At 47.9% G+C, this 26,794-nt stretch overlaps 2 protein-coding genes across 3 annotated transcripts; both read left to right on the top strand.

Annotated features, from left to right (window-relative positions):
* The first annotated feature begins 2,700 nt into the window (after positions 1 to 2,700).
* Positions 2,701 to 17,774, top strand: LOC125756196 (sodium- and chloride-dependent betaine transporter-like). Its single transcript, XM_049420016.1, has 7 exons — positions 2,701 to 2,841; positions 4,036 to 4,170; positions 6,080 to 6,183; positions 7,621 to 7,745; positions 12,725 to 12,831; positions 15,254 to 15,385; positions 17,721 to 17,774. The coding sequence occupies exons 1-7, from the start codon at positions 2,701 to 2,703 to the stop codon at positions 17,772 to 17,774; spliced, it is 798 nt and encodes a 265-aa protein (XP_049275973.1).
* LOC119372591 (sodium- and chloride-dependent glycine transporter 2-like) lies at positions 15,121 to 26,059 on the top strand. 2 transcript variants are annotated; one of them, XM_049419635.1, is made up of 4 exons: positions 15,121 to 15,385; positions 22,160 to 22,260; positions 24,065 to 24,214; positions 25,766 to 26,059. In XM_049419635.1, exons 2-4 carry the CDS (start codon positions 22,192 to 22,194, stop codon positions 25,976 to 25,978), a joined length of 432 nt encoding a protein of 143 aa, XP_049275592.1. In that variant the 5' UTR covers positions 15,121 to 15,385; positions 22,160 to 22,191; the 3' UTR covers positions 25,979 to 26,059. The 2 variants fall into 2 exon arrangements, with proteins under 2 accessions (XP_049275592.1, XP_049275591.1); XM_049419634.1 differs by having other exon boundaries at positions 24,065 to 24,229; positions 25,766 to 26,047.
* The last annotated feature ends 735 nt before the right edge of the window (positions 26,060 to 26,794 follow it).

The following is a 26,794-nucleotide window of genomic DNA, read 5'->3' as shown; positions in this document are numbered from 1 at the left end:
CAGAATTGCGCAACGAGTGGGTGGTTTGCAGCCGTCCACCCACTACAAAGTGTGCGGCTGCGCAGGTGTGTGTGGCACCTTACAAACGCGTAGTGGGTACTACGACAATTTGCAAAAAGGAAGAATTATGGCGTAGTGGGAACTGCTGTGCAGCTGTACTTGCAGTATACATTTTAGGATAGTTTGGAACGGCCAGCTTTACTGCCAAATTTTACGGCCAAATGTTCCTTTCATTGAGGCACGGTTGAAGGCGATGCGCACGGGGCCCGATTACGCGTTGTAATCTTGAAGGCGAAGCTCGGGCGTTCTTGATGCTTTCGATATTTCAGACGAGAATGTTCATCTCTTGCGCGGGGCAGCCATCTTTGGTGGGTGGCTGGGAGTCAGGCGGAACGGACGATACTATAGCATACCGCCTGTCATTATCGGATGTTGGTCACCACATAGTTTCATAATAGCACTCTAGAGGGAAATCTGGCGCTAGTGTCTATGGGAGCGGCAACACGCGGCGCTTGAGCCAGCATGGGAATGATGGGTAGTACATAGATTTGCCTAAGCTTCGTTCTTTCGGCTCCATGTGGCCTGCAGCCGCTTTGTCGCAAGACAAAGTTCAGTAAAGGTTCAGCACTTCCCCGCCTTTACCCTTTTAGGCTGCCCAATTGAAATCCCCTCACGAAGTTCATTCACAACGAACCATTATTTTATGCGAAATAAAAGCCAAAACTGCACAATAAAAAAAAGCCGCAAGTGTGTTTGAAGCCGCAAGCACGAAGTCTGGGCAAATCTATGTGCTACCTATCATTTCAATGGTGGCTGAACGATTGCAGCGCCACAGTTCCCTCTAGTAAATACTGTAGGAAACTATACTGGCCGCCAGTGGTCGCTTGCCATCAGTTGTGACACATTCCAAACCCGCAGCCCCACGCTGGCCGTGGCAGCAGATAACTGGGGTCAAGATTGTGTGCTTGCTCTAAACGTGGGTGCGAGAGTAAAAATAATCTGGCCTATAATAAGCCGAGAGGCTTATATTGCTCACGATCCGGCAACTAAAGAGCACAGTTTCATTTTTGAATGACGCGCCTAAACTTCAGCAGTTTGATGTCAATGTGACGTCAAAAATAATATTGTTTCTCGTTACTCTACTCAACGTTCTTAAAAAAAAATTTTCTAAAGCTTGCTCCGTTAAGTCGCCGTCTACCTTAGACAATATTGCGGTTCATATATTGACTTAACATGGATTGTGTAGGCCCTAGCAGAGGCTGTGAAAACCTATGACGTCACATCGAGCTGGTGGGCAACCTCAAGGTGGCGTCGCCACCTATACTTTCTTCTAGCGTGCCTACTGGCGACAAGAGTGGAGCTTTTGGTATCGTGAAAGGGTATTGTGCTAACACGAGATGAAACTTGCTTCCTTTCTGGTTTTCCTCTGAGTGCTTGCACGCATCTTTAAACGCAGCTCCGTTGCAAGTACGTGCACGTGCTGAGCCCACCTGCGGACAACGAGAGCTTCGAGTACGCCGCTGCGCAAATGGATTCAAGCGCTATTTATTGCATCAACGCGTCGCGGACACCTCCGGAGGCCTACTTCACGTATGGAATCCACTCTGTTCGTGCACGCGAAGCCACGACAATTTTTCGAGCGAAGCTTGTAATGATGTTACATATTCGACGGCGGCGTTATCGTACGCAAAAAAAACAAAAAAAAAACGGCGCCTTGAGTGTAGAGAAATGCGGCCCCCGAAGGTGCGTCGGTTGCTTGCAGATTTGTATGCGCCGTCTCCCAATAATTGATGCCCTCTCGACCTTGGGCTTGTCGGCGATCAGCCGTTTCTCATGCGGCAATCTGATCTTTTATCGAGGTCACGTGCGAGTTCACGTTGCCACATTTCATTGTTGCTTGGATGTGAACGCATGGCCGTCGTTGTTGTCTGTAACAGCTGAAGTGTTGCCCTGCTAAGCGCGTTTGTGAAGGGCCCATTGCCGGCATGGAGGAAGGAAACGGTAAGGAGGGAACATTGTACAATCCCATAGAAAGGAAAGGAAAGGAAAGGAAAGGGAAAGGGAAAGAAAGAAAGAAAGAAAGAAAGAAAGAAAGAAAGAAAGAAAGAAAGAAAACTAGTAGGTCAGGGTTAGTGGTGTCGTGACATCCTTTCTCGTGTCCGTGCTTGCACGCCCGGTCTTTTTAGAATGAATACCGTATTTACTGGATTGTAATGCGACCAAGATTCTAACGCAAGGGGTGACTTTTCATTGCGTCCAGGAAGAAAAATAGTTATTTCGGTATTCGATTGTAACGTGAGGGTCGCGTTTAGGCAGCAAAAATCCGAAAAAAAAAACTCACGTTACATTCGCGTAAATACGGTACTTACCAACTAGCTCAGCTCTCTGTTGTTCTAGTCGGTCAGGCACGCGCACGCAAGCATCGCTGGCTCCATTTTTCCCAATAGGGGAAGAGCTCTTAATTCTTTTACATGATTTGTCATCATTGAGCCAACATTACGCAGCACTGACAGCGCTGTCCGCATGCGAGTAAATGCGGTAGGGTGCTGGTAGTGTATACACCAGCAAACGTGGCCGACCAGGACACAACCGCTCATCGTCAACCGTCCATTTAACGTTTGCAGCTCTTAAATCGCGGTGGTGTACGCTAAGGTATGCTTTAGCGCATACAAACAAACCGAGGCGAACAACGCTTGATTTATGCGCAGGGATTACGTGCTCCAGCGCAGCAGCGGGATCCACGAGATCGGCGCCTTGCGGATGGAGCTGCTCGTCTTCCTGACGGTCGTCTGGATCGTAGTGCTCGCAGTCTCTAGCCAGAAACCGAACGTCGTCCACAGTGTGAGTGCAGAGACGCAATACAGGGCGACGATGCAAAGAGGTTCATGAGTAAGTTGCAGGCCTTAGATTGCTCACCAAACGCGAAAAGTGACCGTCGGCGGCGTTGTCATCGACACGAGTGATGCAAAAAAAAAATAATCATCGCGTGATGAGCTCAACCTACGAGGTCAGAATCACTTCACATGTCGCCAAAATTTTGACGTCATTATGACGTCACCATACCGTCCCACGACGTGACGTCATATGATGATGTCATCACGTGACATCTTCCTTTGGTCAAAGGAGGGCCGATTTCAGAGGTACTGTAAAACCGTGAGGTGCAAAACGCTTCTAATCCTTCGATCACGGAGGCAGTGCAGAACCACGATGGGTGCAAACAGCTTTGAGGGGGAGGGGGAGGTCAATGCAATTGACTGAGAAGATAAAGATGGCTTTCGCCTTCGAGTTGTTTTAGGGGAATGCATGAAAAACCGTGTTACACCTTTGTATTGCGTTTACTAAAGGGCCCAGAAAGAATTCCGAGTTCTACCTTTCCTACAAGCGCTATCTCCTTCTCGCCAATTATTTCTTCATTAAACACGTAGAAAATGTCGGCACTAAGCGTTCAGGCCATCGGGATTTTGCGCGTTTCGGCTACTCGCCGTTGACTTCCCTTGCGCAGTTGAAAACGCTCTAACCGCAGTGAAATGAGCTGATCATGCACTATGGTCATGAGAGACAAGGCAAAATGACGTGCGATTTTATGGCAAGGCAGGATAGGAGACAATTCACTACTGATATCCCTTGTATATGCACCAATCGAGAGCTTATTTCCTCGTGACGTCACGTGAACGGACTGCTGGCGTCACAAATTGTGCGGAAAGGACGGGATATGCCCGTATCAAAGCAACCACAAATTACGCACAATAAAAGCAACCGCACAGAAATACAGGAGAGGCTTTGAATTGTAACCTAACTTGCGTAGGTTATTATGGGGCCCTTTCGATTTTTCATGAATTTTTTATTAGATGCACAGGTAATTTTTGTCTTCTGAAGCAAATTGCAGCCGCGCAGGCAGCTTCTAAAGAAATATTCGTAAGAGTTTAGTAGGAGTGATTAGATTTTGAAAATAATCATTTGCGCTGCTTTCGCTGCTTGTAAAGCAGTATTTTTTTCCGATTGTGAATATCGCTAAGGTTAACGTCTCGCTGACAGGTCTGCAGTGGGCTGATCTGGGTGGCGATGTTGTGCTTCATCCCCTTCATGCTGGAAAGCGCCTACCACAGTTTCACGATGAGTGGCCTCCTTATGAGCTTCACGCCGAACCTGGCTGCGCTGGCCAGCAGCAAGGTGCGTGCACTTTGTTTCGTGTACGGAGCGGTACACTGTTAATGTGAACATCGCAGCACAGGGCGGCAGCTAAGTGCTTCTGCCGGCCGGCGCCTGTCTACAAGGAGTTTGGCGCAGGCGCATTATGCACCGTGCGCGGCGCTCTTTGGTCGCATCATCTTCAAGCGAACGGTTCGCATTGTGAAGTTTGGAAGCGCCGCAGCAGACGGTTGCGGACGACGATATAGCGCCACTCACAGCGCGCACCGTGCCTGCGTGAAAGTGGTTGCAGCCGCCGGCCGGCAGTGGCGCCGAGCGGCTGCCACGCGCTCCGATGTTCCCTTGAAGAGTGGTCCGCTGTGTACAACAGCTTTGTTCCAGGATTGTTTTGACATTAAGATTCACATTGTGTTTCTATACTCATGTGTCCAATTCTGCGCACTCTTACCTTCTTCTATGATGGTCCCCTACCGAGTAGCTCAACTTTCTGCCATTCTGTGTCATTCTCGGTATTCTATCCTTAACTTTGTGCAATGTGCGCGTTCGAGTGCCACCGCTAAACAGATATTCATTGCAGAATGGTGTTGTAAAAAAGGAAGAATACTCCGACCACAGTAAAAAGACTTTAAAACAAACATTAATTAGAACTAACAGTCAAGAAAGGCTAGCAAAGTATAGGATTTGCGGTGAGTACGACAAAAATGTGAAGAAAGTAAAGTGGACTTACACTCCTAGGTTTAAATGCACATATTTATCCGATAAAGTGCACGGGAGGATGACCGCCGCCGTAGCTCAGCTGAAGGGCATCGGACGCGTTGTTCGAAGGTCGCAGGTTCGGTCCCTGCCGGCGGCAAGTTATCTTTTCGTCCACTTTACTTTCTTCACATTTACATCATAATTGCTACAAATAACATCCCCAATACTTCCCTTGGCATTCTTGTATGTTAGTTATAACTAATGTTGTGTCTAGCAAAGAGAAAACGAGCCCTTAAAAAATTCCCCTTCTTTCGTTCATTTAAAACAAAAGACGTTTCGGCTCCTGCACGGGAGCCGAAACGTCTTGTTTGTTTTAAAGTGTTTTTACTGTGGTCGCCGTTTCCTTCCATTTTTTTACAATGCCTCTTCCCGAGCAGAAGGAATTCCGTCAAACCTTGGATTTCATCAGAACGGTGCTGCAGGTACCGCTCGCTGAAAACTCGTGCATCTTTGTCGATGGGATTATCCGGCGGCACCGTAGACATCTCTAGACGTAAAGCCTGTAATGTTATTCTTTGCCTAAACTAAACAAAGACTTTGTTTTCAGGCACCAACTAATGACTAGATAAATGCTTACTTTTATCTTGGATGCGAAAGTTTGCTCCATAAGGCTCAGCAGACGCAAAATGTTATCAAAGGTAGTTTGCCCCAACTCTGTTACTGGGAGAATTAACCGCTGCATAGCGAGCCTAATGGGCCTGCATATGTTTATTGGACCTAATGAATAATGAGTCTAATGGGCCTACATATGTGATTCGAGATGGAGTCTGGGCAGGTAAGTGTGGTCGAGTGTCATTTAGTGTCTCTGTCCCATGACAGAAAAAATTTCGGAGGTGGGGGGGGGGGGGCACGGGCTTGGTGTGCCAGCCCCTGGCTGCGCCACTGATGGAAACGTAGACGCGTTACAAGGAACTGTGCGCGAAGAAATATTGCGAGAATATAATGTTCTTAACGGGCTGGCACCGCCATGCTGTTGCAAACTGGTGCTAGAAATCTCGTAATTATATTCAGCACAGCCCGAGTGCAATAGTGGAGAGAGTCAAAGGAGATTTACTTGTATAGCTTGAAGGCTTTACGTCTTGTCAATAGCCAATTCTTGTCTTTCCACCACCCGGTTAACCATGGAGTGCTGTGCAATAATATGCGGATTGGCGCGATGCGTGGCGAATTCCAGGTGTGGCTAGACGCGGCCGAGCACTCGCTGTTCTCTCTGGGCACGTCGAGCGGCCTCGTGTTCTTTCTCGGTTCACGGTGCAAGTACGGCAGCTGTTTCGAGAGGTACGGTACGGTGTATATGCTCTCATACAGGGGATAGAACGCACACTCCTTGTTCAGCCTACTATCCCGTTCCTCTGTTCACTGATATGCACAGTCATATATGGCCTGCTTGGGTGCATAGAACTGTGTGATCGTAACAGTAGTACTTGAAAGATTGAACACTGTTCGATTTGTCAGTAGTACTTAGTGTGTCAGAAGAGCCTGGTCAAAGTGGCGCGTTATTGGCCGTTGACAGCCACATTTTTCGCGTCACCGAGTCTAGTTAGAGCGAGGTCACGCACTGAGCCACTAGTCCACCAGCTGCTGATGCAAGTTTGTCTCGGGTCTAATTTCCAAACAGATTTGCCATGCGGGAATAACATCTTTATGGAAGAGCAGATAGAAATATAATCATATTACATGACGCGCGCGGAACGCGCAGCACAGTCACAGCGAAAGCTGAAAGAGCGGCCCTTCTAGAGCGCGTTCTCAACTCTCTTGGGGTAACTAGCACAAGTACACATGCAAATATAAATTTACTCAGAAGTTGTCCAATGACCGCATTCCTTAGTTTTGCATGCAGTTTAATAAAACAGACCTGATCCGTGTCCAGCCTACTCTTATGAGCTTGTGGTGTTGTTTTCTTCCCTTTGTCTACGTTTTTGCGCAGTTTCCCTGAAAATGGAATACCAGCTCACTCAACACTCTATGCTTCTACTCTTATACAATGAAGAATAACTTTATTTGCCTTGATGATACTTCATTAGGGCAAAAGCCTTAGATGCCTCATAAAACGCGAAAATTGACCGTCGGCAACACGAGTGATGCAAAAAAAATATCACGTGCGTAGGTCGCCGCATGACGTCACAGATCGCCCAAATTTGTGGCGTCGTAACGACGTCACATAACGCGGCGTAACGTGACGTCATCGCATGACATTGTCGCTTGGTCAAAGGTGAGCTGATCCCGGAGGCAGTGCAAAACCAGGTGAGGCACGGAAAGTTTGCAATGCCTCCGATCCTTGAGGCAGTGCAAAACCACGTTAAGCAGGGGCGTAGCCAAGGGGGGGGGGGGGGGTTCAACCCCCCCCCCCCGAAATTTTTCAATTTTGCTCGCGCATATATACACGCACACATATAAACGCACGCACGAACATACATAAAGTATGGTTGAACCCCCCCCCCCCCCCGAAAAAATTTCTGGCTACGCCCCTGACGTTAAATCCAGAAGTTTTCGGGAGCGAGGCAGGGGAGGATAAATACATCGACTGAGAAGGAAAAGTAGATGGCTTTCGCCTTCGAGGCGCCTTAGGCGAATGCATAAGAGACCAGGTGAGTTTTTCTAATACAAATGTGGCGCTGACGCATGCATACTGCTTCTACCAAGATGAGTATACCGTAGTGACAATTGGTGCTCCCGTTTGCACGCGATGCCGACACGACCTTGTGGCAATGGCAGGTGCGCCGCCTGGACCATTGTGGCGGAGGTGACCGCATGCGACCTGATCGCGCTGACCACCTGCCTCTGGATCTACAAGCCCGGAAACACCGAGAACGAAATCACGCCCGCCGTGCCTTTTAACTGTGAGTTTCAATAAGCGTGCTTTTCTTTGTCTTCAGCGGCACTGCCTTTTGACGAACACCACATCAACGCCTGCCTCTGAGGGTGCACTGCGTGGTTATTGCATTCTGCTTACAGGCACTATGTTGTCAGTAAGGGTTGCGATCGTGACGATTCTTTTCGTTTTATAGCAAAAGCTCTGCTGCGCCATGTCTCCCGAGGTCGTTCATCGCGTCAGTATGACCTTGAGCTGCCGAAGCGCAAGTGAGGTAGGCGTGACGTCACCTAATACCGCCGCAAAGGCGAGGCTCTGTGGTACCTTGTGACCAGGCGAATATTTACCGTCTGCTTCGCTGGCGCTTGGTCGCTCATTTTCGCCATAGATGGCGCGTCGGCTGCCGTATGTGCGTGCGCTTCAGCGCAAGCTCAATCAAGTCATCCAGTAGATATAGATAGAAGGCAGGCCGCTAAATCTCAAGCAAACGTGAAGTTGCATGCTGAAACACCGGAGCACAGGAAGGCCAGATAAGCACGTTATATAGAAGCTTATCAAGCGCGGAAGCGTGCCCAGATTGAAGCCACTTGCTGCCACCGCCGTCGTTCAGCAACACGAACTAGCAGAAACCGAATTTTAATGAAACACCGTGTGCGTAGTCTTTGCAAAACCGAGCAAACATACCATTCACTCGTGAGAAAGACATTTTTTTTTAATCTAAGCCAGTTCAACCTAATGATCCCTGTACTGTAGTCAAAATTACGAGGGAAACAATAGCGCCAAGTAAGACGTCAACATTGAATAGATGTGTACACAACAAACGGCCACTAATGACTAAGCGCCACACTAGCGTGAAAAACATTCGAAGATGCGTAGAACATCGCGTGCGTACAGCCTTTTAGTGCACTTAACCCAAAATGAATGGTGAAGTGCATTGCTAAAAGCTCGTTAGTATTGTTCTAGAATATAGGCGTGCAGTTGCTTTGTTGTCATGTTGTATATTAGATCTGGATTGTTGTTGAGCACTTGCCTGGTCTATTCATATTTCAATCCACGTCTTGTTGCACGCTTTTCCCCTGACATCACTGTGTTTCCTATACAGAAATTATTCGATTAGAAAACAAAACAAAAAGCATTAGAATGATTACTAAACGCCGGTATGTACTCGGGATTCCATCAGATGGCCCGATTTTTTGCCGAAAATAAAAGGCTTGTTTCTCATATGCCGCTCTGCTTTGCATACCGGTTTTCGGCCTGCATATTCACGAACCTTCCAAAGTTTTAAGCGTTGTCCATACATTGCATTTTGTCTCGCGTGCGTGGTTGAATGTCTCAGGAACGAAGAAAAACACGAAGCTTGTCGTGCCGCACTGGCATGCAGTAATGTTTTAGTAAAACGAATAAAAAAAACAGCCATGCGTGGTCGCCACGGCAGAAAGCGGTCATCGATTGTCTGCCGCCGCTCGGACCGAAACGCAGTTTCCTCATCGAGGCGTGCTTTGCCTGGGGCTTCAAGGCAGACGATCGAAGAAGCTTTGCAAGTTGAAAACATGAAGACACCAAGTCTTAACATAACGTAATAACAATTAACGTCCGAAAACCACGAATTGAATATCAGGGACGCCGTAGTGGAGGGCTCCGGAAAATTTCGACCGCCTGGAGTTTTTCAACGTGCACCTAAATCTAAGCTCACGGGACTCAAGCATTTTCGCATCCGTCGAAAATGCGCCCGCCGCGGCCGGGATTCGATCCCGGGACCTTCGGGTCAGCAGACGAGTACCATAACCAGTGTAGTCGAATATTAAGAAGTCCGGAAAGGCCTCGCCCAGACGACCGAAGCTCGACAGCCGATCGCCTCGGCGACTGAAGAAATAGTCCCGCTCATGAACTCGTCAACGTTCTCCAAAGGCGGGCGCGCACTCTAGACTGACGTCAGTCTAGAGCGCGCGCCCATTGGTAGAGGCTTGTGTACATCCGCCTTTGAGGAGGAAATGCCGTGGGCTTCTAAAGCTGTATCCGACTACATACTATTGTGACGGGTCAAAATCTTAACAGAAAGCTGATTCTAGTGTCAGCGCTTCGACTGTACTACTTTTACTAGGCTTATCCAGTTTTCGAAGTATAAACGTCAGGCATTTGCCTCGCGCTCGGGACTGCACGGGCGACATATACTGATAGCACGTGGTTTCAAGTAGAAAATAGATGACATCTGAGCATGACGGCTCCCAGTGACGCGCCTGCCTTGCATTTTTCTCCTTACTTATCACCGCGCGGGGGTGGTGGCCTACGCCGGGTCGCTTCGCAATTCTAACTATTTTGCCACCATCATTATTGCCAGAACCAGTGTCGAAAGAGGCGTGCCGCTCTACCAGTGACGTAATACTTGACGTTTCTGCTCGAGTCACGTGACCCCGAGCTGTTCAAGTGCAAATAGAATATCCCGCCCAGCGCAGGTTGCGAATCTGGTTACGTCACAGTCGATCGCGAGCTTACACCCTGGCGGCAAGTGTGTTGTCAGATGTCTCCTTCCCTGTCTGTCCTTGGGTGCTATCCTGGACACTGTCAATGTCCACCATCTTGTCGAATTCCGTAATGACGGCATCTAAAGCCCATCGAAGAGGCCCTAGCAGCCCTCCGGGTCCATCAGACTTGACCAATCGCGGGATTCGACAACATGGCGGAATCTGACAATGTCCAGAATGGCAACCAGAGTCGCGGTGCTTGTTCTTTGCTGTGCTTTTGATAACTTGCAGGTGACTTCATGGGCGCAAAACATGGCTTCAACATGGCGGCTTAGATGATGTCAAGGCACTATAATTACGCGGCGATTAACCTGCTTGAGTGTGATAACGACGTCGCTGGAACGTTATTGGGCGTCTGTGCAGGAATAACGAACGAACCAGCATGCAATGCACTGATGACACTAACCTGACATCACAAAGTTCGCGTCCCACCATGTCGGTGCTCCAACGGGGCTCTTTCAGTGACGTCAGTGCGAACAATCTAATACAAAGTGCGATTAGAATAGGCCAGACGTAGTCGTTCATACCACCCATAGAGTTTCTTACAATACTACCTAGAGGGGAATCATGACGCTAGTGTCTACGCGGGCTCCTTGAGCGGCGCTTCAACCACCATGGGAATGATGGGAAGTACAGGCTTCGGATTTCCTTCGGATGGATTAGGTTCTTGAGATTCGCAACGCTTCTTTGCCGAATGTAAAACAAAGCGATGTGAAGTTAATTCGAATTAAAACTTGCGTCATTCTTTTGTATGTAAAACTTATTGCAAAAAATTTGCGAGACCGTGAAATGGAAGTGAAACCTGGACAAATTCAACCACCAGGGTATGCATTGCTCTGTAAATGTGTTCCAGATTTGGCATCACAATATAATGAATTATTTTTTTACAACACTTGAAAACAAACGCGCTTGTTTTTCCCTCGAAAGTACGCAGTATCTATTTATGGAAATAACAGTACAGTATTGAGTGAGAAACACTTAACGTATCGTCTGCTGCGATGCCAGATGCGCCTGTCCAAGTGGCCTGCCCCCAACGCATCTCTCGTTTTGTTGTGAAGCCGAGTCAGAGGAGCGTGACGGTGCGTCTACCTAACTTCGCCGTCGTTTTGCAGTCGATTTGAAAGAGTTTTGACAAGTAGCGTTTATCACAAAACGGGAACGCTATGCTATTTCATACACTGGCATGGGACGCTACATCTATGCGCAGCGGTGAGTGAACGATGTATTGCTAAAACTGTCAAATACAAGCTGTAAAGCTGCAACGTCGCAGTAAACCAAGAAACCCAGCGGTATTCAGCCTCTTGGAACAACAAAGGCACTGCTTGAGTGCTTTGTAACGCACCCCACTGCCCACACCTCGCAAACAACGAAACTGCAACTGTAGAAAAAGATCCGTAGGCAGTTCGCTAGCTAACGCAATCCAATCCGAAGCCCGTACTTCCCATCATTCCCATGGTGGTTGAATGATCGCAGCGCCAGCTTCCTCTCTAGGTTATTGTATGGAACTCTATGATACCACCTAAAACACAGGCTCCAATCATAGATGGCTACTTCTTACAAGCGACGAAAAAGCCTGGTCTTTAAAGGGAAGCTGAAGCCCTTTAAAAATTATTTTAGAGCGAGTAATCGCAGTCTGACACCTGCCGAATTTGAAAACCGATGCAAGAGCTCTCAAAAGTGGACGCAAATAACGTCTCTTTTTCACAAAACAGCGGCTGCGCCCGCAGGGTTTCTTGAGATGTTGAGCGAACGCGGTGACGTCATCTTCTGTGGGGCGCGTCATCTGCAACAGCAGCACTGTTAAAACGTGGCATCCGCGATTGGCTCCGGCAACGGTGCGGACGGCGCTAGTCACGGAGGCCACGGTTGAAGATACGAGACGCTTCTTGAAATTGCGCTCGGCTGTTCGTCGTTATTGCAGATATTATAATCCAGCTACAAAACCTTCATCGTCTCTGCGCTTACGTGAACCTCGTGTACATAAATAGCCAGGGGCGTAGCCAGAAATCTTTTCGGGGGGGTGGGGGGGGGGGGGGTCAACCATACTTTACGTATGTTCGTGCATGTGTTTGTATGTGTGCGTGTATATATACACATGCAAAATTGAAAAATTTCGGGAGGGGTTAAAACCCCCCCAACCCCCCCCCCCCCCCCCCCCCCTTGGCTACACCCCTGTAGATAGCGCTCCCGCATTTGCCGTCGGACTACAACGCGGCTTCGCCAAAGGTACCGAAGATGACGTAGTTCGTTTCCACGCCCATGCTTTCGGCGCGCTCGCGTGGGCAGAGCAAGGCAAACTTTTCCTTCGCGTATTTTAAAGTTCCTGCTGCAATAACCGCGGAAAAAATCACGACACCGTCGACAATGTTGGCCGGCGTTAACCAGGAAGTTTTACCGAATTCTAAAACCACTTCAGCTTCCCTTTAAAAATGCCTGGCATTATTACTTATCTGAAACCCACGAGCGGTTTTCATTTATGACGCAGTCCGACAGCTGGTGACGACAGCGCAGCTCGTGGTGCCCTGCGTCTTCCCGACTATGTGCAACGCGCTCGTGTTCACCTCCTTCACAGCGACCGGCCTCGCCGCTAACGTGAGCGCAACGTCTTTTCTTTTGCCAAAGAGCTTCCTATAAGCTAAGATTACCGGTGATAACTCTGCCGCTGAGATCATTAGGACCTATTCACACTTGCGACTAGCACTGGTCGCGCGACAACTTCTAACTGGTGACCAATAAGCCTTCACACCTGCGTGCGACTTATATCCGTCGCCACACACAGCATTCGCGTCTGCTCGTCTTGCACCGCAAAATAAGCTGACGTCCTGTTCCTGCGCATCTGATTGGTTCAGACGTTTGCGACTGTAGTCGCGTGACTGAACAACCGAACAGCAAGGGGATTCAGCCAAAGGAGTCGCTCTGCGACCAAAGCGGCCATTTGTGACTAACTTGGTCGCGCAACAGGTGTTGGTCACAGGTGTCAACGAGCCTATAGTTTCAAATAGCCACTTTGGTTGAAAAGTGACTGATTTGCCTCAGTCGTGCGGCTGGGGTTGCAAACCCCCTAACCACTCATATACATAGGAACAGGGCGTCAACTTATGTGGCGAGGCAATGGCAGTGCGAGTAAACGTGAATTCAATGTGGCGGCAGGTGTGAACGACCCAATATGCCGCTTTTCGGTCGCCAGTCTCAAACGTAGGCGCGACCGGTGCTGGTCGCATGTGTGATTGAGCATTTGAGCTGACACGGGAATGGTGGGCATTTTGCGTGGATTTGCCCGGCCACCATATCGAGACTGCAAATCTAGCCTTCGGATTCTTTGTTATCTTGGCAGAACAAAAGAATATAATCTCTCACTGTAGCACCACACGAGAAGGCAACGATTTCTAGATAAGCATGCAGTGACAAATGCTAGCTTCGTATTTGCTGCTAAGAAATTGCGAGATTCCATTGCTGTGTGGCCGTATCGCTGCAGTAGCATTTATCCGCCGGCGACGCTTTGCCGCTAGTGCGGTCGGGCCTCTATCGTACACGTTCGGCGGCCAATCTACATGTTCACGCCGTAGATAGGCTTAAGTGGTCTGCTTGTGTTCTCGCCGCAAATAAAGTACGGCTTGATCGCCGCAAGTGCATAACTGCTCTTTGGTCACGACAAGGTAGTTATGAAAATGACGGCTCGCACTCGCTGTCGTCAGTTCCTTTTATTTAGGAGTACAGTAAACCAGGCTAGTTGGCATTCATTCATTATGTAACAGCGCGAAAAGGACGAGAAAAAAACGACGAGATGAAATCAAATACTTGAACAGCTATCTTCCACGTAGACCTCCACGCGTGCCAGATTGATAGGTTCGCCTATTTCATGGGCATGCGCAGATAGCCTTCTTTCTTTCCCGCCGTTGTTCGTCTCTTCAGTTGTTAGTCGGCGTTTGTGGTGTCCTGACTTCTTTCTTGTTTCTTGTATCCGTGTTTGCACGCCCTTCGTTTTACAGTGAATATACTTACCAACTAGCTCAGCTCTCTGTCATTCTAAGGTAGAAGCAAGCTGTTGCATTGTGGTATAGCGCGAGGGCGATAGTGTTGATTAAGCGCGGTATCTGCTTCCGGTCGCCAATGAACTGTTCCGTGCTTCACCGTAGCCCCAGCGGTGAAGTGCAATCTTGGCGCGCTTTTACATGCTGACCGAAGTGACTCGGCTTTGCGCACCATCATTTGCAGCGTGCCAGGCTTGCAGCGCACCACTGGCCCTACGGTGAGCCAAAGAACAGCTCACTGGTGGCCGGAAGCGGCAATCATGCTTCAACAGCACTCTCGCGCTATACCGCAATGCAACAGCTTGCTTCTACCCGCGCCCACGGGCGACGCTCCATGTCAGCGGCCACGGGCTCCCACTGTCGCATTTCAATCCGCTAATGCTGTACAGTGCTAGGCGATTGAAACTCGATACTCGGAGCGCGTGGCCGCTGGTGATGAGGGTGACGGTGTGGGCATTCATGACACATTCTGACTGTATCCGATAGGTGACTGTTCACTCTGTTGTTCTTAGTACCGGCGGAGCGCTGTTTGCCATGCCTTCAAAATAGCGCGCTCACGTGTTGCGCCGCGCGAAAGTGCCTGGAGATGGCGGGCGCGCTTTTCGAAGGATTGCAGCGCTCCGCCGGCGCCAGCGAGAACTACATACTTAACGACTGTTTACCGGGTGCAGTCACCATACGTCGCGAGCGCTCTGCCCCCCCCCCCCCCCCCCCCCCACCGTCACCTCCACCGGCAGTAGCCACTTGCTCCGAGTATCGAGTTTCAATCGCCGAGCAAAATAGTGTACTAGAATATTATTCTAGTACACTATACCGAGCACTATACTTCACCCGCCGCAGTCCTTCGCGGTGGTTTCGCTTTGAGAGTATGCGAAGACAGCAAGCGGCAGGATTTGAAATAGTTACTCTCAGAAGGAAATGCATTGCAAGTGAAGGATACAGCGGAGGAGGACCTTGGGCGTTTTGCTGTAAATTACGCGCAGGTTTTGCTCGTGAAGACGTGCGTGAATGAAATCACTACGGTGCTCAACCACCCGACCAGCGGCACCAGCTCCTGGACGGTGGTGGTGGTGTGTATCCTAGCCTACGTCTGCAGCATACCATTCTGCACAAAGGTTAGTGTCTTGCTATTTCTTGCAAAGCTTTCGTATAGTCTTCAAAATTGGATAGCGCGAAATCGACAAGGACTACAAAGGAACACAGATGTACAGGACAGGTGCTACTCGCAACTAAACTTTCGTATAGGCAGCGTGATACAAATGCAACTCACGTAACAGCGCGAAGAAGGAGAAAGGATGATGACAGAGCGTAAAAAGCGCTCTTCACACTGCCTGTGGCATCGTCCTTTGCATTTTTTCGCGCTGTTACATGAATTGCAATGAACCAACTAGCCCAGCAAGCAACAATAAACCTTGTGGAGAACGTTCCAGGCGGCTGAACTCATTTGGTTGCACGCGGGACATTCCTAAAGATGATCTATTTCGCCTGGTTAGGCATGTGTCTGTGGCGCAGCAGCTGGAACATGAGGCTCCATTAATGGATGCCCAGAGTTCAAGTCCAGCTGCAGGAGCGTTTTCTAGCTTTTCCATTCTCGTTTATCCAGTGTAGGTATGCGCTGGCGTCGTTCACGTATGTGTGCGCCGTCATTCGCGTTTAGTAAGACCGCTGAAACTCACGATTGTATATAAAAAATGCTGTGCGCATCGAAAACGAGGGGACCGCGGACGTACGTAGCATTGTGTAGCTTAGGCAGAGCTAATAAAGCCAATGAATAATGAAGCTAAAAAAAGCATAGCGGGCATCATTTCTGTTTTATTGGTCTAGTAATTATGAAATAACCATAAGTCAATTGAAATGGGCAAAAAAAAAAAAAAAACAACTCACCGCCTTTGGTGTTTGAACCCACCACCAACAATTTACGCGTGCTGCCCCCGTGCCATTTCTAACCAAGGTGGCAAAATTTGAGGCGTTCTTCTTTGTTTTTTTCTTGGCAGTTTACTTCACGTAGCACGTGACTTTTACGAGCTGGCAGCCGACCAGTAAACGTGTCTCCATATCCTAAGGAGCGCAATAGTGGAACTTTCGGTCGCCGTGACATGCGGGAGAGTCAGATGACCCGAGCGTAAACGTAACGCACGACGTCACTGGTAGATCGGCACATCTGATTCTGGCAACAGTGACACTGGCAAAATAGTGAGAACCGCAAAGCGGCACGGCGTAGGTTACTGTCCTTCCAGCGACACGGGCCAACCATTGACACTGGCAGAATAGCGGTACCTATGCTACGTCAGGCAGAACCTTCCATTTCGTTCACATATTGCGGCGGCGGTATGACGTCACGGGTAGCGTTTCTGATCGGGTCACGTGACCCTCCTGGATGTGATGATGACCGGAAGTTCCGTTACTGCGCTCTTTAGGATATAGAAATACGCGACCAATCTCGTATGCCACCTGAGGCCTCAAGCCTGCTGGGACGAGACCATGAAACGAACTTATAGCGACCCGCCGCGTTGGTCTGTAGTTATTGTGCTCGGCTGGTGACGCGAAGTTCGCGGGATCGAATCCCGGCCGCGGCGGCGGCATTTCGATGGAAGCGAAATGCGAATGGCCCGTGTACTTAGATTAAGGGGCACGTCAAAGAACAACAGATGGTCAAAATTTGCGGTGCCCTCCACTACTGCGTGCCTCGTAAACATATCGTGGCTTTGGGACGTCAAACCCCAACAACTATTATTAAGGCGAAAGCCTTAGATGCCACATCAAACGTGAAAATTGACCGTCGGCGTCGACACAAGTGATGCAAAACATCACGTGATGACGTCGCCATACGACGTCGTCATGAAGTCACATCACGTTAAGTCGCATAATGACGTCATCACGTGACATCATCGCCTATTCAAAGGTGGGCCGATCACAGAGGCAGTGCAACACCAAATAAGATGCCTCAAATCCCGGAGGCAATGCAAAACCACGTTAAGTGCGGAACGCTTTCGGTGGGTGGCGGGACAGGATCAATACTGCTAGAGTTACGGTATATGCTACCGCAAGGAGCCATATCCAGTAGCTCTAAATGAATCGACTAAGAAGAAAGGGAAGCTGGCTTTTGCCTTAGAGTCGTCTTAGGTCAATGCATAAGGGACCCTGCGATTACCTTGATAGCGAGGGTCTCGTCACGGCGGACTTTATGCCTTTAGAGTGTTGTCTTTTTCTCACTCTTTATCTCCCTTTTTCTATGGTTTTCACTTTATTCCTTCAGGGAGGGCTTTATATTCAGCACGTTTTCGAGCAAGGCCTCGCTCGCAATCTCTTCTTCGTCGTCTCCCTATTGCAAGTCATCAGCCTCGTATGGTTCTATGGCAAGTACATCCTCCATACCGCATTCACCCGATTATAACCGCACCGCGGTGCATGCTAGGATAAGTAATTTCTTTGTTTTCTGCTTCGTTGCAGAGCACGTCGCTAAAAACGTCTTCTGACGATTTCTCCCGCGAGTACATCTACTGACGCATTGCCTTACGCCAATAGCCAATAGGACTATTAATATTATAGTTACAAATATTAGTTCACTGATGCGAGTTTTTAAAGCGTGACCCGCTCAAATGAAAATCCAAGTGTTTTATAGTTTCAATTACGTGGATTCGGTGAGTGGGAGAACATAGTTCTAAAATATATGCCTCACGTGTTGCTCCACGTTTTTGTTAAGTATACACTAAGCGATTACTGTGAAATTGGGGACACATTTTCGCATAAGATAGCGTTAGTCTTCATATCGCCTGTTTAACCCACTTGTTATTACGTTTCAAACTTTAAGGGAAGGTAACCTCATGTAATGTAACATTTTTTGCGCACGTTTTGCATCACGATCTGCTTTCTCGTCAAGGTCAACGAGAGAAGTTGAGGCGTTGCTTGAACGCATGCATTATCTTTACCTGTATTGGAGCTCCTTAAACAAAACTATGTGTGAATAAACGGATCCCTGTTTAGTCTTTGGAGATTACTGAAATTTCAATTAAACCTATATTTTAAAGACGATAGTCTTTCTTGGGAGACTTCAACGTAGAAATTTTGGTCAGTCTGTCTGTTGGTCTTTCTGTCTGTCTCCCGATTCAGCCACCCGGCCAAAGTTTAAGCACTTGCTGAACGCCCAGCCATCTTGAACTGGTAGCGGCGTTCATACTTGTGAACATTGTCGATCAAAAAGCAAATATTACGCATATCTGAGGCGCAACATCAATACGTAAGTATTAGGTGGTGTGTTCCTTTATTAGAAAATACATAGATACGTAATTATAAAGACCCTAGCCCCCAGCGTCTCTTAGGCTGCGCTGAAAATGCTAGTGTTTCTTAGGGTGCGCTGAAAATGCGACGCTATAGGGAACCCAAGCTCAAGTTTGCGGCGCGACGACAGCGCCGCGCCAGCCGCGCTGCGGCTCTGTCGGACAACACTGAACCGTCGCGCGGCCGACTCAGCCCCTTTCACGGTAGCGGTAGCGCACGTGCGCTCGCGTTCTTCTCTCGGTGCGGGTAACTGTGGGGCCGTCAGCTCGGCACGTTGAACCGAGAGGCTTGCTGTGCGAAGCTGCGCATTTCCACGATGGCAGAAGCGACCCCGCGGAAGCGCAAGCGTGGTCCGAAGTATTGCGGTTTAGTGGCCAGCCACAACAGTGCAGACAAGGCACACGATTCACGTGTTAAACTGTATCGGTTCCCGGGCGTGTCGCACGAGAAATAAAGGCGCCAAGCGTGGATAGCTGACAGCGCTGTCTCGCCTTCTATTTTGGCTGTCTGAGTTCATCGCTTTCGTTCGTTCCGACTACCTGAATCGGTAAGTAACGGGGCGCATGCACGCAGCGACTACAGTAATGATTACTCGCTGTCTTCTCGCATTGTTAAAGTCCAGTTACGGTTGTAGGTGAAGCAACTTTGTGTTTTGATTCCCCGTGCTCGTGAGACCTACCCGTCGTTGTTGAACGTTCACATTCGCGTTATACCGTTAGCGTTGCGCGGTTGGTTGAATTCAACTGAACTCCGCACATTGTCAGAAGTTCGGCGCCTGCATTTCACGCGTCGGGAAGGCTGCTTTATCACGCCGGAATGGACGTCTGTGCATTTTCAGCAAGCTTTGACATCGTTCTGCAGGTTTGCTTTGTTTTTGTCACTTTATTGGGGTGATATATATTTAAGCCGCTAAATATAACTGGCACTTCATACATGCTTTGCAATTGCAACCTTGAAAAAACCACCTTCTGACTTTGTGCGATTTTCTAGCCGCGTTCACGCAACAGGTTTTATACGCCTGTCAAGTCGATATCATAAAAAGAGACTGCAAGCATGACGTGAGAGCCAAAAAAACGAGGCGAGCAGTTCATCTTGCTTCACAGTGGTTAAAGCTCAGCTAGCTGCCTCACGTCTTAATGGGCGGGTGATTCTCCAGCGGCACGGAGGACTTTACTCTAACCTTTTCAGGAAGCAGTGCCATGTCCGTATAATCTTTTTTTCGCACGCCACAAACGTTTGTTCACGAAAGTACACGGCTGCTACTGTAAGCATGCCATATCAAAACAACAATCATATGATTCGTAGTCCACGCCGCAGAACATCGATAGCGTGTACGGCTTCATTTCGGAGTGCATGTAGACCATTATTCATCTTTAACATGACAGAATGAGACTTACCTCGAGGTATACATCCTACACGGTGTAATCGCGACTTGGGAAATGCATTTCGCTTTGAGTCAGGCGTCGTTGTCGTCGATTGTCTGCTCTTCGCCGTTAACGTGATTGACGAGCCTTTCTCATTTTATCAAGTTCGCTTTTCGGAAGTGCCAGTCAAGCTTGAAAATCCTTTTGAAGCCGCACTGTAAGCGGTACATTGTGAGGCGCCGCAAGTGCACCGCGAGAGCTCTGCACGTGCACGGAAGCGAGCGGCAACGCGGTGGCGAGAAGGGAAAGCGCTCGCTGATCACGCCCCAGTTTCTCTTTTTCTGCCAGAGATGGCGCTGCCTGTCAAGAGCAGCAGCGCCGCTAAGCGTTGCTTGGGAAGCCTATGAGCCAGATGCGGCGATTCAACATAGAGGAGGAGGAAAATACGGCGCTATGAGCCAGATGCGGCGATTCAACATGGAGCAGGAAGAGTCATGTAGTACGGCCGGCGGAAGACTATCGTCTTTTGACGACATTTGCAGCGAAGCACGCAGATACGTGGCCAATTTTTAAACTAATTTGAAAGAAACAATTATTCATTGGGTCAATTTTTTAAACTTAGACAATAATAATTAAGGTAACTTGCTACGTTCGTCCTCAGGAAGATGAACGTTTAGCGCTAATACAAAGCAAGCTTACTTTCTCTGCTGCTTACTTTATAAAGAAAAAAAAACAATGTACGGCCCATCCGCTTCGTGAAGATCGTCGCCCAACGCAGCTGTCTATGGGCGATACTCCCCCTTGCGGCATTCCTTGTAGCGGCCCTTGTTGCCCTCTTTAGTGACGGCACACTATTATGCCGTGTTGCCTCAACTTCGCGAGCTCGCAACGCTTCGTCCTTGGCGCGGCCACGTGCATACGCGCGAGTCTGTACGATTGGCTAGCGAGATCACGTGTGGTTAGGAAAGCGCGCGAGTCTGTATGATTGGCTAGTGAGATGACGTGATATCGTTAATCCGCTGCTCGATTTGAAATGCGTGCTCGTACACCTGATTGGTCAAAGCGAGATCGCGTCATCTGCCATCTCGGCCAATGGCGTTTCAGCGGACGCCTCGTGATGTCGTCAATCCGCCGGTAGACTTGAAATGCCCGCCGCGCTTCCATCGAAAGTAGTAGGAACCATAGACAAAATAGCACACTCTTCACCGGTTTCCCTAAAGATAGTGCTTTATAACGCACTTTTTTTATTTAAAGCTCTGTTATGGAGCATTTATGCGGTGCTGCCACCAAATCTAACTATTCAAGACTGATAAGACTACAGAATAAAAGTTCTCCACCTTTATGTAAATTACACAATTGACCTCAAAACTGCGCCGCGTTTTCTGACATTTTCAATGATTCGTGCAGATCAGGTGTTCTATTTAAAAATGATGCAATATATATACGAGCAGAAGCTCTACCTATCTGATCGATCAGAATCGTTCTGTAATTTACTCCTTCCGACGCTCACAGCTCCACACGCTACAAACGAGAACAAACTACGGAATGCAAGCAATTTCATATCAAAGTGTCTATTTATGAAACAAAGCAGAAGGCCAAGTTAATTACGCATGCACCTCGTGCTGATTTAAAAGCAAATTAATTCCTTATTAACTGCAACTAGATTACAGTCTTCCTTCCAGTGATTTTCGAGGAGGTGACTAAAAAATTGTCGTATGCGCATAATGGATTTCATTTTTCTTATGTTTAGTTAGGGTTTGTTCCATGGGATATAACAATGTGTGTGGTCAATATAAACATATGGTTTGAGTTTGGAGACAACAGAGCATCGCGCATCCAGATTTGGGTGCTTTCTGAGCTGATATGTTGTGAACGTTATATAAATATGTATATATTGTATATGCGCATATCGGATGTATGCAGTTTAAAAGAGTTATTTTTTTTTCTTGGTTATAGTACAGCTTAAAGCTAGCTTATAAGATCTGTATGCTCTAAAGAAGAATTCTAAACGTCGTCTGAGGTGTATGTGGGGCGGGTACCTTTCAGGCTCACAAGCATTTATTCCTCGCCGCCCTCCTTACTGGTCAGGAAAATAGACATTGAATCATTACACCTGATCACGTGACCTGCCAACCCAGCCAATGGTTTTCTGCTCACACTGACTACTACTACTGTTGCACAGGCTAGCCTAAGACAGCCTCGCTGTGGGACACGTAGCTATATTTTTTTTGTTTGAAATATTCGCAGGCGTGCGACGGCTCAGCTTTGATTTGGAGTATATGCTCAAGGATCCCGTCGGCATGTACTGGCTCTACTGTTGGGCTTTCGTAGCTCCCGTCAGCTTATTGGTCAGTATTTACGCATATCGGCTACTCTATCCGTTAGATAGTTAATTACAGGCTCATTTAAAATGATTAACACACTCCAAGTGTTACACAAAGATCACCTACCCCCCTTGACATAACTGCAACATCGCTTAAAATTATTGTTTACAAAAGATGGCAACCAAAAGTGATTCCAAAATTGCTTAAGGCTGACATTTAAATCGGAACATCAGGATCATAGTTTACAAATCAGAGGTATTGCACAAGGGCAGATATTTCAATTCTATGTATTTCCTTTCCTAAGACCCTCTAAAGGTACAAGTTTACAGTTTATTGTAAGATTGTTGCAGTGCTTACGCTTAATGTATTCATTTTAAAATGGCGTATAATCCTGATTAATTTATGATTGATTTTTCCCGCTCTAGATGTCCCAGGAGGAAGTTTGTGGCAATACGATATCCTATGTTTATTGCTTCGTTGGGGTTGCAGATGGATTATTCTGTTTTCTTTATTTTGCAATAATTAAGAACGTTTGTCAAAACAATTGATGACGTAACGGAAGAGTACATTACACACATTCGGTATCCTTTTTATTTTACATATGAATCCAGCAATTAAATCTCATAAAATCGGCACAGTAGTAGCCTAGAAGAAGCGATTTGTCTGTTTCGATGCATTAAAAAGGTCCTACTCCAAACCGTCCTGAAATATCTTTGCCGTCGCGTCTCATCTGGTGCCAGCCTAGAGATAGGGACGGGAAAGAAATTTACAGGCGTACGCGTGCCTAATCTTTACGTGCATCATACGAACGCAGCCATGCATCAGACTTGCAGCCGTACACTGTTAAATGAAAAACTTAGTAAACAGTTAATAAACGCATGTATTTACTAGTTTCGCGCGTATTTTATTACCTTTGAAACATCCCTTTACTAGCCAGAAGCTAGTAAAGCTAGTAAATTTTGTTGTTACCAACGAGGGAGGCTTTCTTAATGTTTTAAGTAGATAACCACTAAGCCACCCATGTTGCCCGATGCCGCAGTATATGCTGGGAGTGTTAGCCAGCACCCCTCGCAGCCATGAGGGGAAGTGCCGCTGGCTAACGCTCTCAGGATTACATGAACGTAGATGGCCAATAAAGTGAATGGCAAAGCGACCACCGCCGTAGCTCAATTGCTATAGCATCGTACTCGTTATCCGAAGGTTGTAGGTTCGCTCCCTACCTTCGGCAAGTTGATTTTTTCATCCACTTTAATTCTTTTCCACTTATGTCACAATTACTCTACTGCAGTTAAAAGCTACAAATAATGTCCCCTATAACATCCTTATCTTCATTGTCAGTCGGTTTCAGTAGGTTGCGTCTAACAAAGAAACGAGCCCTCTATAAGCCCCCCTCCCCGCTTTCGGTCATGTACGTTGTTGTTGTAATACGTAATTGCAATGAAAATTATATGGAGTAATTAGCGGTCATTCATTAGTGTACGAGGACAATGCCGTTTCGTTTTTTTTTTCAGTTCGTCTTATATATGATTCTGTAATAAAATCTTGATATGGCAATGCACACGCACATATAAACAAAATAGGCGTAAACCTCTAGTTGGCTAAATGTAGTCCACTATAGAGTTAGTACGGTTACTAACAATTCAGTAAAGGACTAGCCATTCGAGTTAGTACTATTCCCTTACTAACCAGGTAGCGAACTTAAATAACCTGCATTTTACTACCATCACTTAATAAGGGCTTAGCGTTTTTGCAAGAAGTAAATGGTTAGTATTTAGTTAGTGAATGTACCGACCTTTCTTTTTATAAAATTGTACACGCACGTACGCAGGTGTCGGCAGCGCTGTACGTGAGCGAAGGCGCCGGCTCAGCATCGCTGACCATCGGCGACTACACGTACCCATCGTGGGTGGCCGTGTTCGTGTGGGTGTCCAGCGTGCTCAGCCTGCTACCCGTTCCCGTCATGGCCGTCATGCACTGGGTTCGAGTCGACATGGTGCGTGTGCGCGTGTTGGTGCGATGCCACGAATTCAGTCTTTGAATATCTTAAACACGAATTCGTCACTGCCCGCTGTGATAATGCGCCTGACGTCATGTTAGCAAGGTCGTGTAGAGAGAAAATATGAATGATCGTGCATTAGCGTGATCAATGAAAACGTTGTTAGAGGAGAGAAAGAAAGCCCTTCATTGAAAGCAGAATGATCACCAGCGTATATTCGCCCACTTGCTATATTGCAGGGAGAGGGGAGGAGGGGAAAAAGGCCCTGGAAGAAAGTGAACGGAAAGATATGTTTAAAGAAAGAAAGAATAAAAATCAGGTCTTGTAATAGCTGTCCTAGGCGATAAATGGACAGTCTCGAGATTTGACGTAAAATATGAAAAAAGAATAACAGAAGGAAGGAACACTTATGGGCGCAACACACACTTTCTTGATTGAAGGATCAAAGTTTGCAGAGAAGACCAATAGATTCGATGTAGGTAAACAAGTAGTTCAGTGCTTTTCGCTGTTTCGATGGGCAAAGCCAGGGGCAGAGTTAACGTAAAATATGGAAAAAAAATAACACAAGGAAGGAACACATATGGGCGCAACACACACTTTCTTGATTGAAGGATCAAAGTTTGCAGAGAAGACCAATAGATTCGATGTAGGTAAACAAGTAGTTCAGTGCTTTTCGCTGTTTCGATGGGCAAAGCCAGGGGCAGAGTTAACGTAAAATATGGAAAAAAATAACACAAGGAAGGAACACTTATGGGCGCAACACACATGTTCTTGATTGAAGGATCAAAGTTTGCAGAGAAGACCAATATATACGATGTATGTGAGCAAGTGGTTCAGTGCTTTTCGCTGTTTCGATGTGCAGAGCCAGGGGTCCAGCATCCGTGTTAAAGTCAAGGCGACTTGCTCGAGCTTTTCTTGGTTATTTTTGTTTTCGTCGCTCGTCCTTATATGTTGGGCACTCAAGCAAGATGTGCTCTATGGACTCCGCAGCGCCGCAGCTTTTATTAGATGTCTAATCGGGCGTAGCAGAATAGAGTACTTTACTCACTAGGCTTGGCGAAATCACGCGCTGGACACTGGACAGTTATCGCAATCTACCGGTCATTTGGTCAAAGTTTAGAGCCACGCGTTGACCGTAAATGCTAATTCACACCTGCGACTTGCACCGGTCGCGCGACCATTTTTCGACTGGTGACCAAAAAGCGACTCAAGACGATTGATGTTGACACCTGCGTGCGGCTTACACCCGTCGATACACAGAATTCACACCTTCTTGCATATATGGCTTGCACTGACGTTGCCGCGTAAAAGAAGCTGAGTTCCTGTATTTGAGCATCTGATTGGTTCAGGTGTCTGCCACTGCAGTCCTGCGACTCAAAAATCGACCAACCAACGACTGAGGCAAACAGTCAATTCGCGACCAAAGCAACTATTTTCGTCCAGTAACTTTGCGACTTACTTGGTTATGCGACCGGTGCCAGTCGCAGGTGTGAACTAGCCCTAACCGACGGCGCTGCTCTTCGTCGTGCGCAGGACTTCAGCAAGGCCCTGTGCACCGACCCCGTGTGGGGTCCTCAGGACCCCGATCGCAGTTTCGACTACAACGACCGCATCCGCACCCTCGTCACTATGGTGGCCACTAAAGAGAAGGTCGACGTCAAGTACAAGGGCGGTACCCGTCACGGGCCCGTACTCTTCACGGCGTCGTCATTCACGATGCTCAGGAACTCTATGCCGCTAGAATAAAATAGAAGTTCGACATATTCTTGGCACAGCCGTTTGAACGGCAGCCCCGCTTGTCCGTGTAGGGCCGTGAGAATATGGCAAAAAGTGCAGAAAAAAACACACCATCTCCCGCTAAAGGGGACCTTGAGGCGATGCGAAGCAGCGTTTCGGCATGTCGAGCCCGCGTTTCAGAGGGGTAGGGGAGTAGAAAGGGGGAGTGGAGATGAGGTGTGTGGAGAGTAAGTGTGTGGAGAGGGTTTGCGCATGCGCAGTAATGGTGGTCACGCCGCACACCACCACCACCGGTTTGAACTCCGCCATAAGATGCTTTGCATCTAAAACAAACTTGGGGGATGCTTGAGCTTCGTCTTCGAGAGTCGAACGCGATGGCGTAATCGGGCCCCGTTCGCATCGCCTTCTCAATCGCTAGCCTGGCTTCGCATCTCAGTGGACACCAATCCGTAAGGAAAGGAACGTCTGCGGGCATAAAATTGACCATTTCAATCCATTCTGGAATGGATACTGCGAATACAGTTGCGAAGTGCCCACTACGCCGTAATTCTTCCTTTTGCGAATTGGCGAAGTACCCACAACCCACGTCCATAAGGCAACAGGCGCACCCGCGCAGCTGAACACTTGGTTGATGCTGTTGCTGATAATTATGATCAATTAAGCCCGTGCGCTTTGTAGGTGGTGGGCCTTTTAAACCAATTACTCGTTGCGCAATTCACATTTTCTGGCAACTGGTGCGATTCCACTCTTCTGTCATGCAACATTGCATGCGTTAAGGAGACTCCTTCCACTGCATGACATTCGTAAAGGTTTTTTTTTTTTTCG

Source organism: Rhipicephalus sanguineus, chromosome 10 (genome assembly GCF_013339695.2).
Source record: "Rhipicephalus sanguineus isolate Rsan-2018 chromosome 10, BIME_Rsan_1.4, whole genome shotgun sequence".
NCBI lineage: Eukaryota > Metazoa > Arthropoda > Arachnida > Ixodida > Ixodidae > Rhipicephalus > Rhipicephalus sanguineus.
This window is presented reverse-complemented; position numbering and strand designations above follow the sequence as displayed.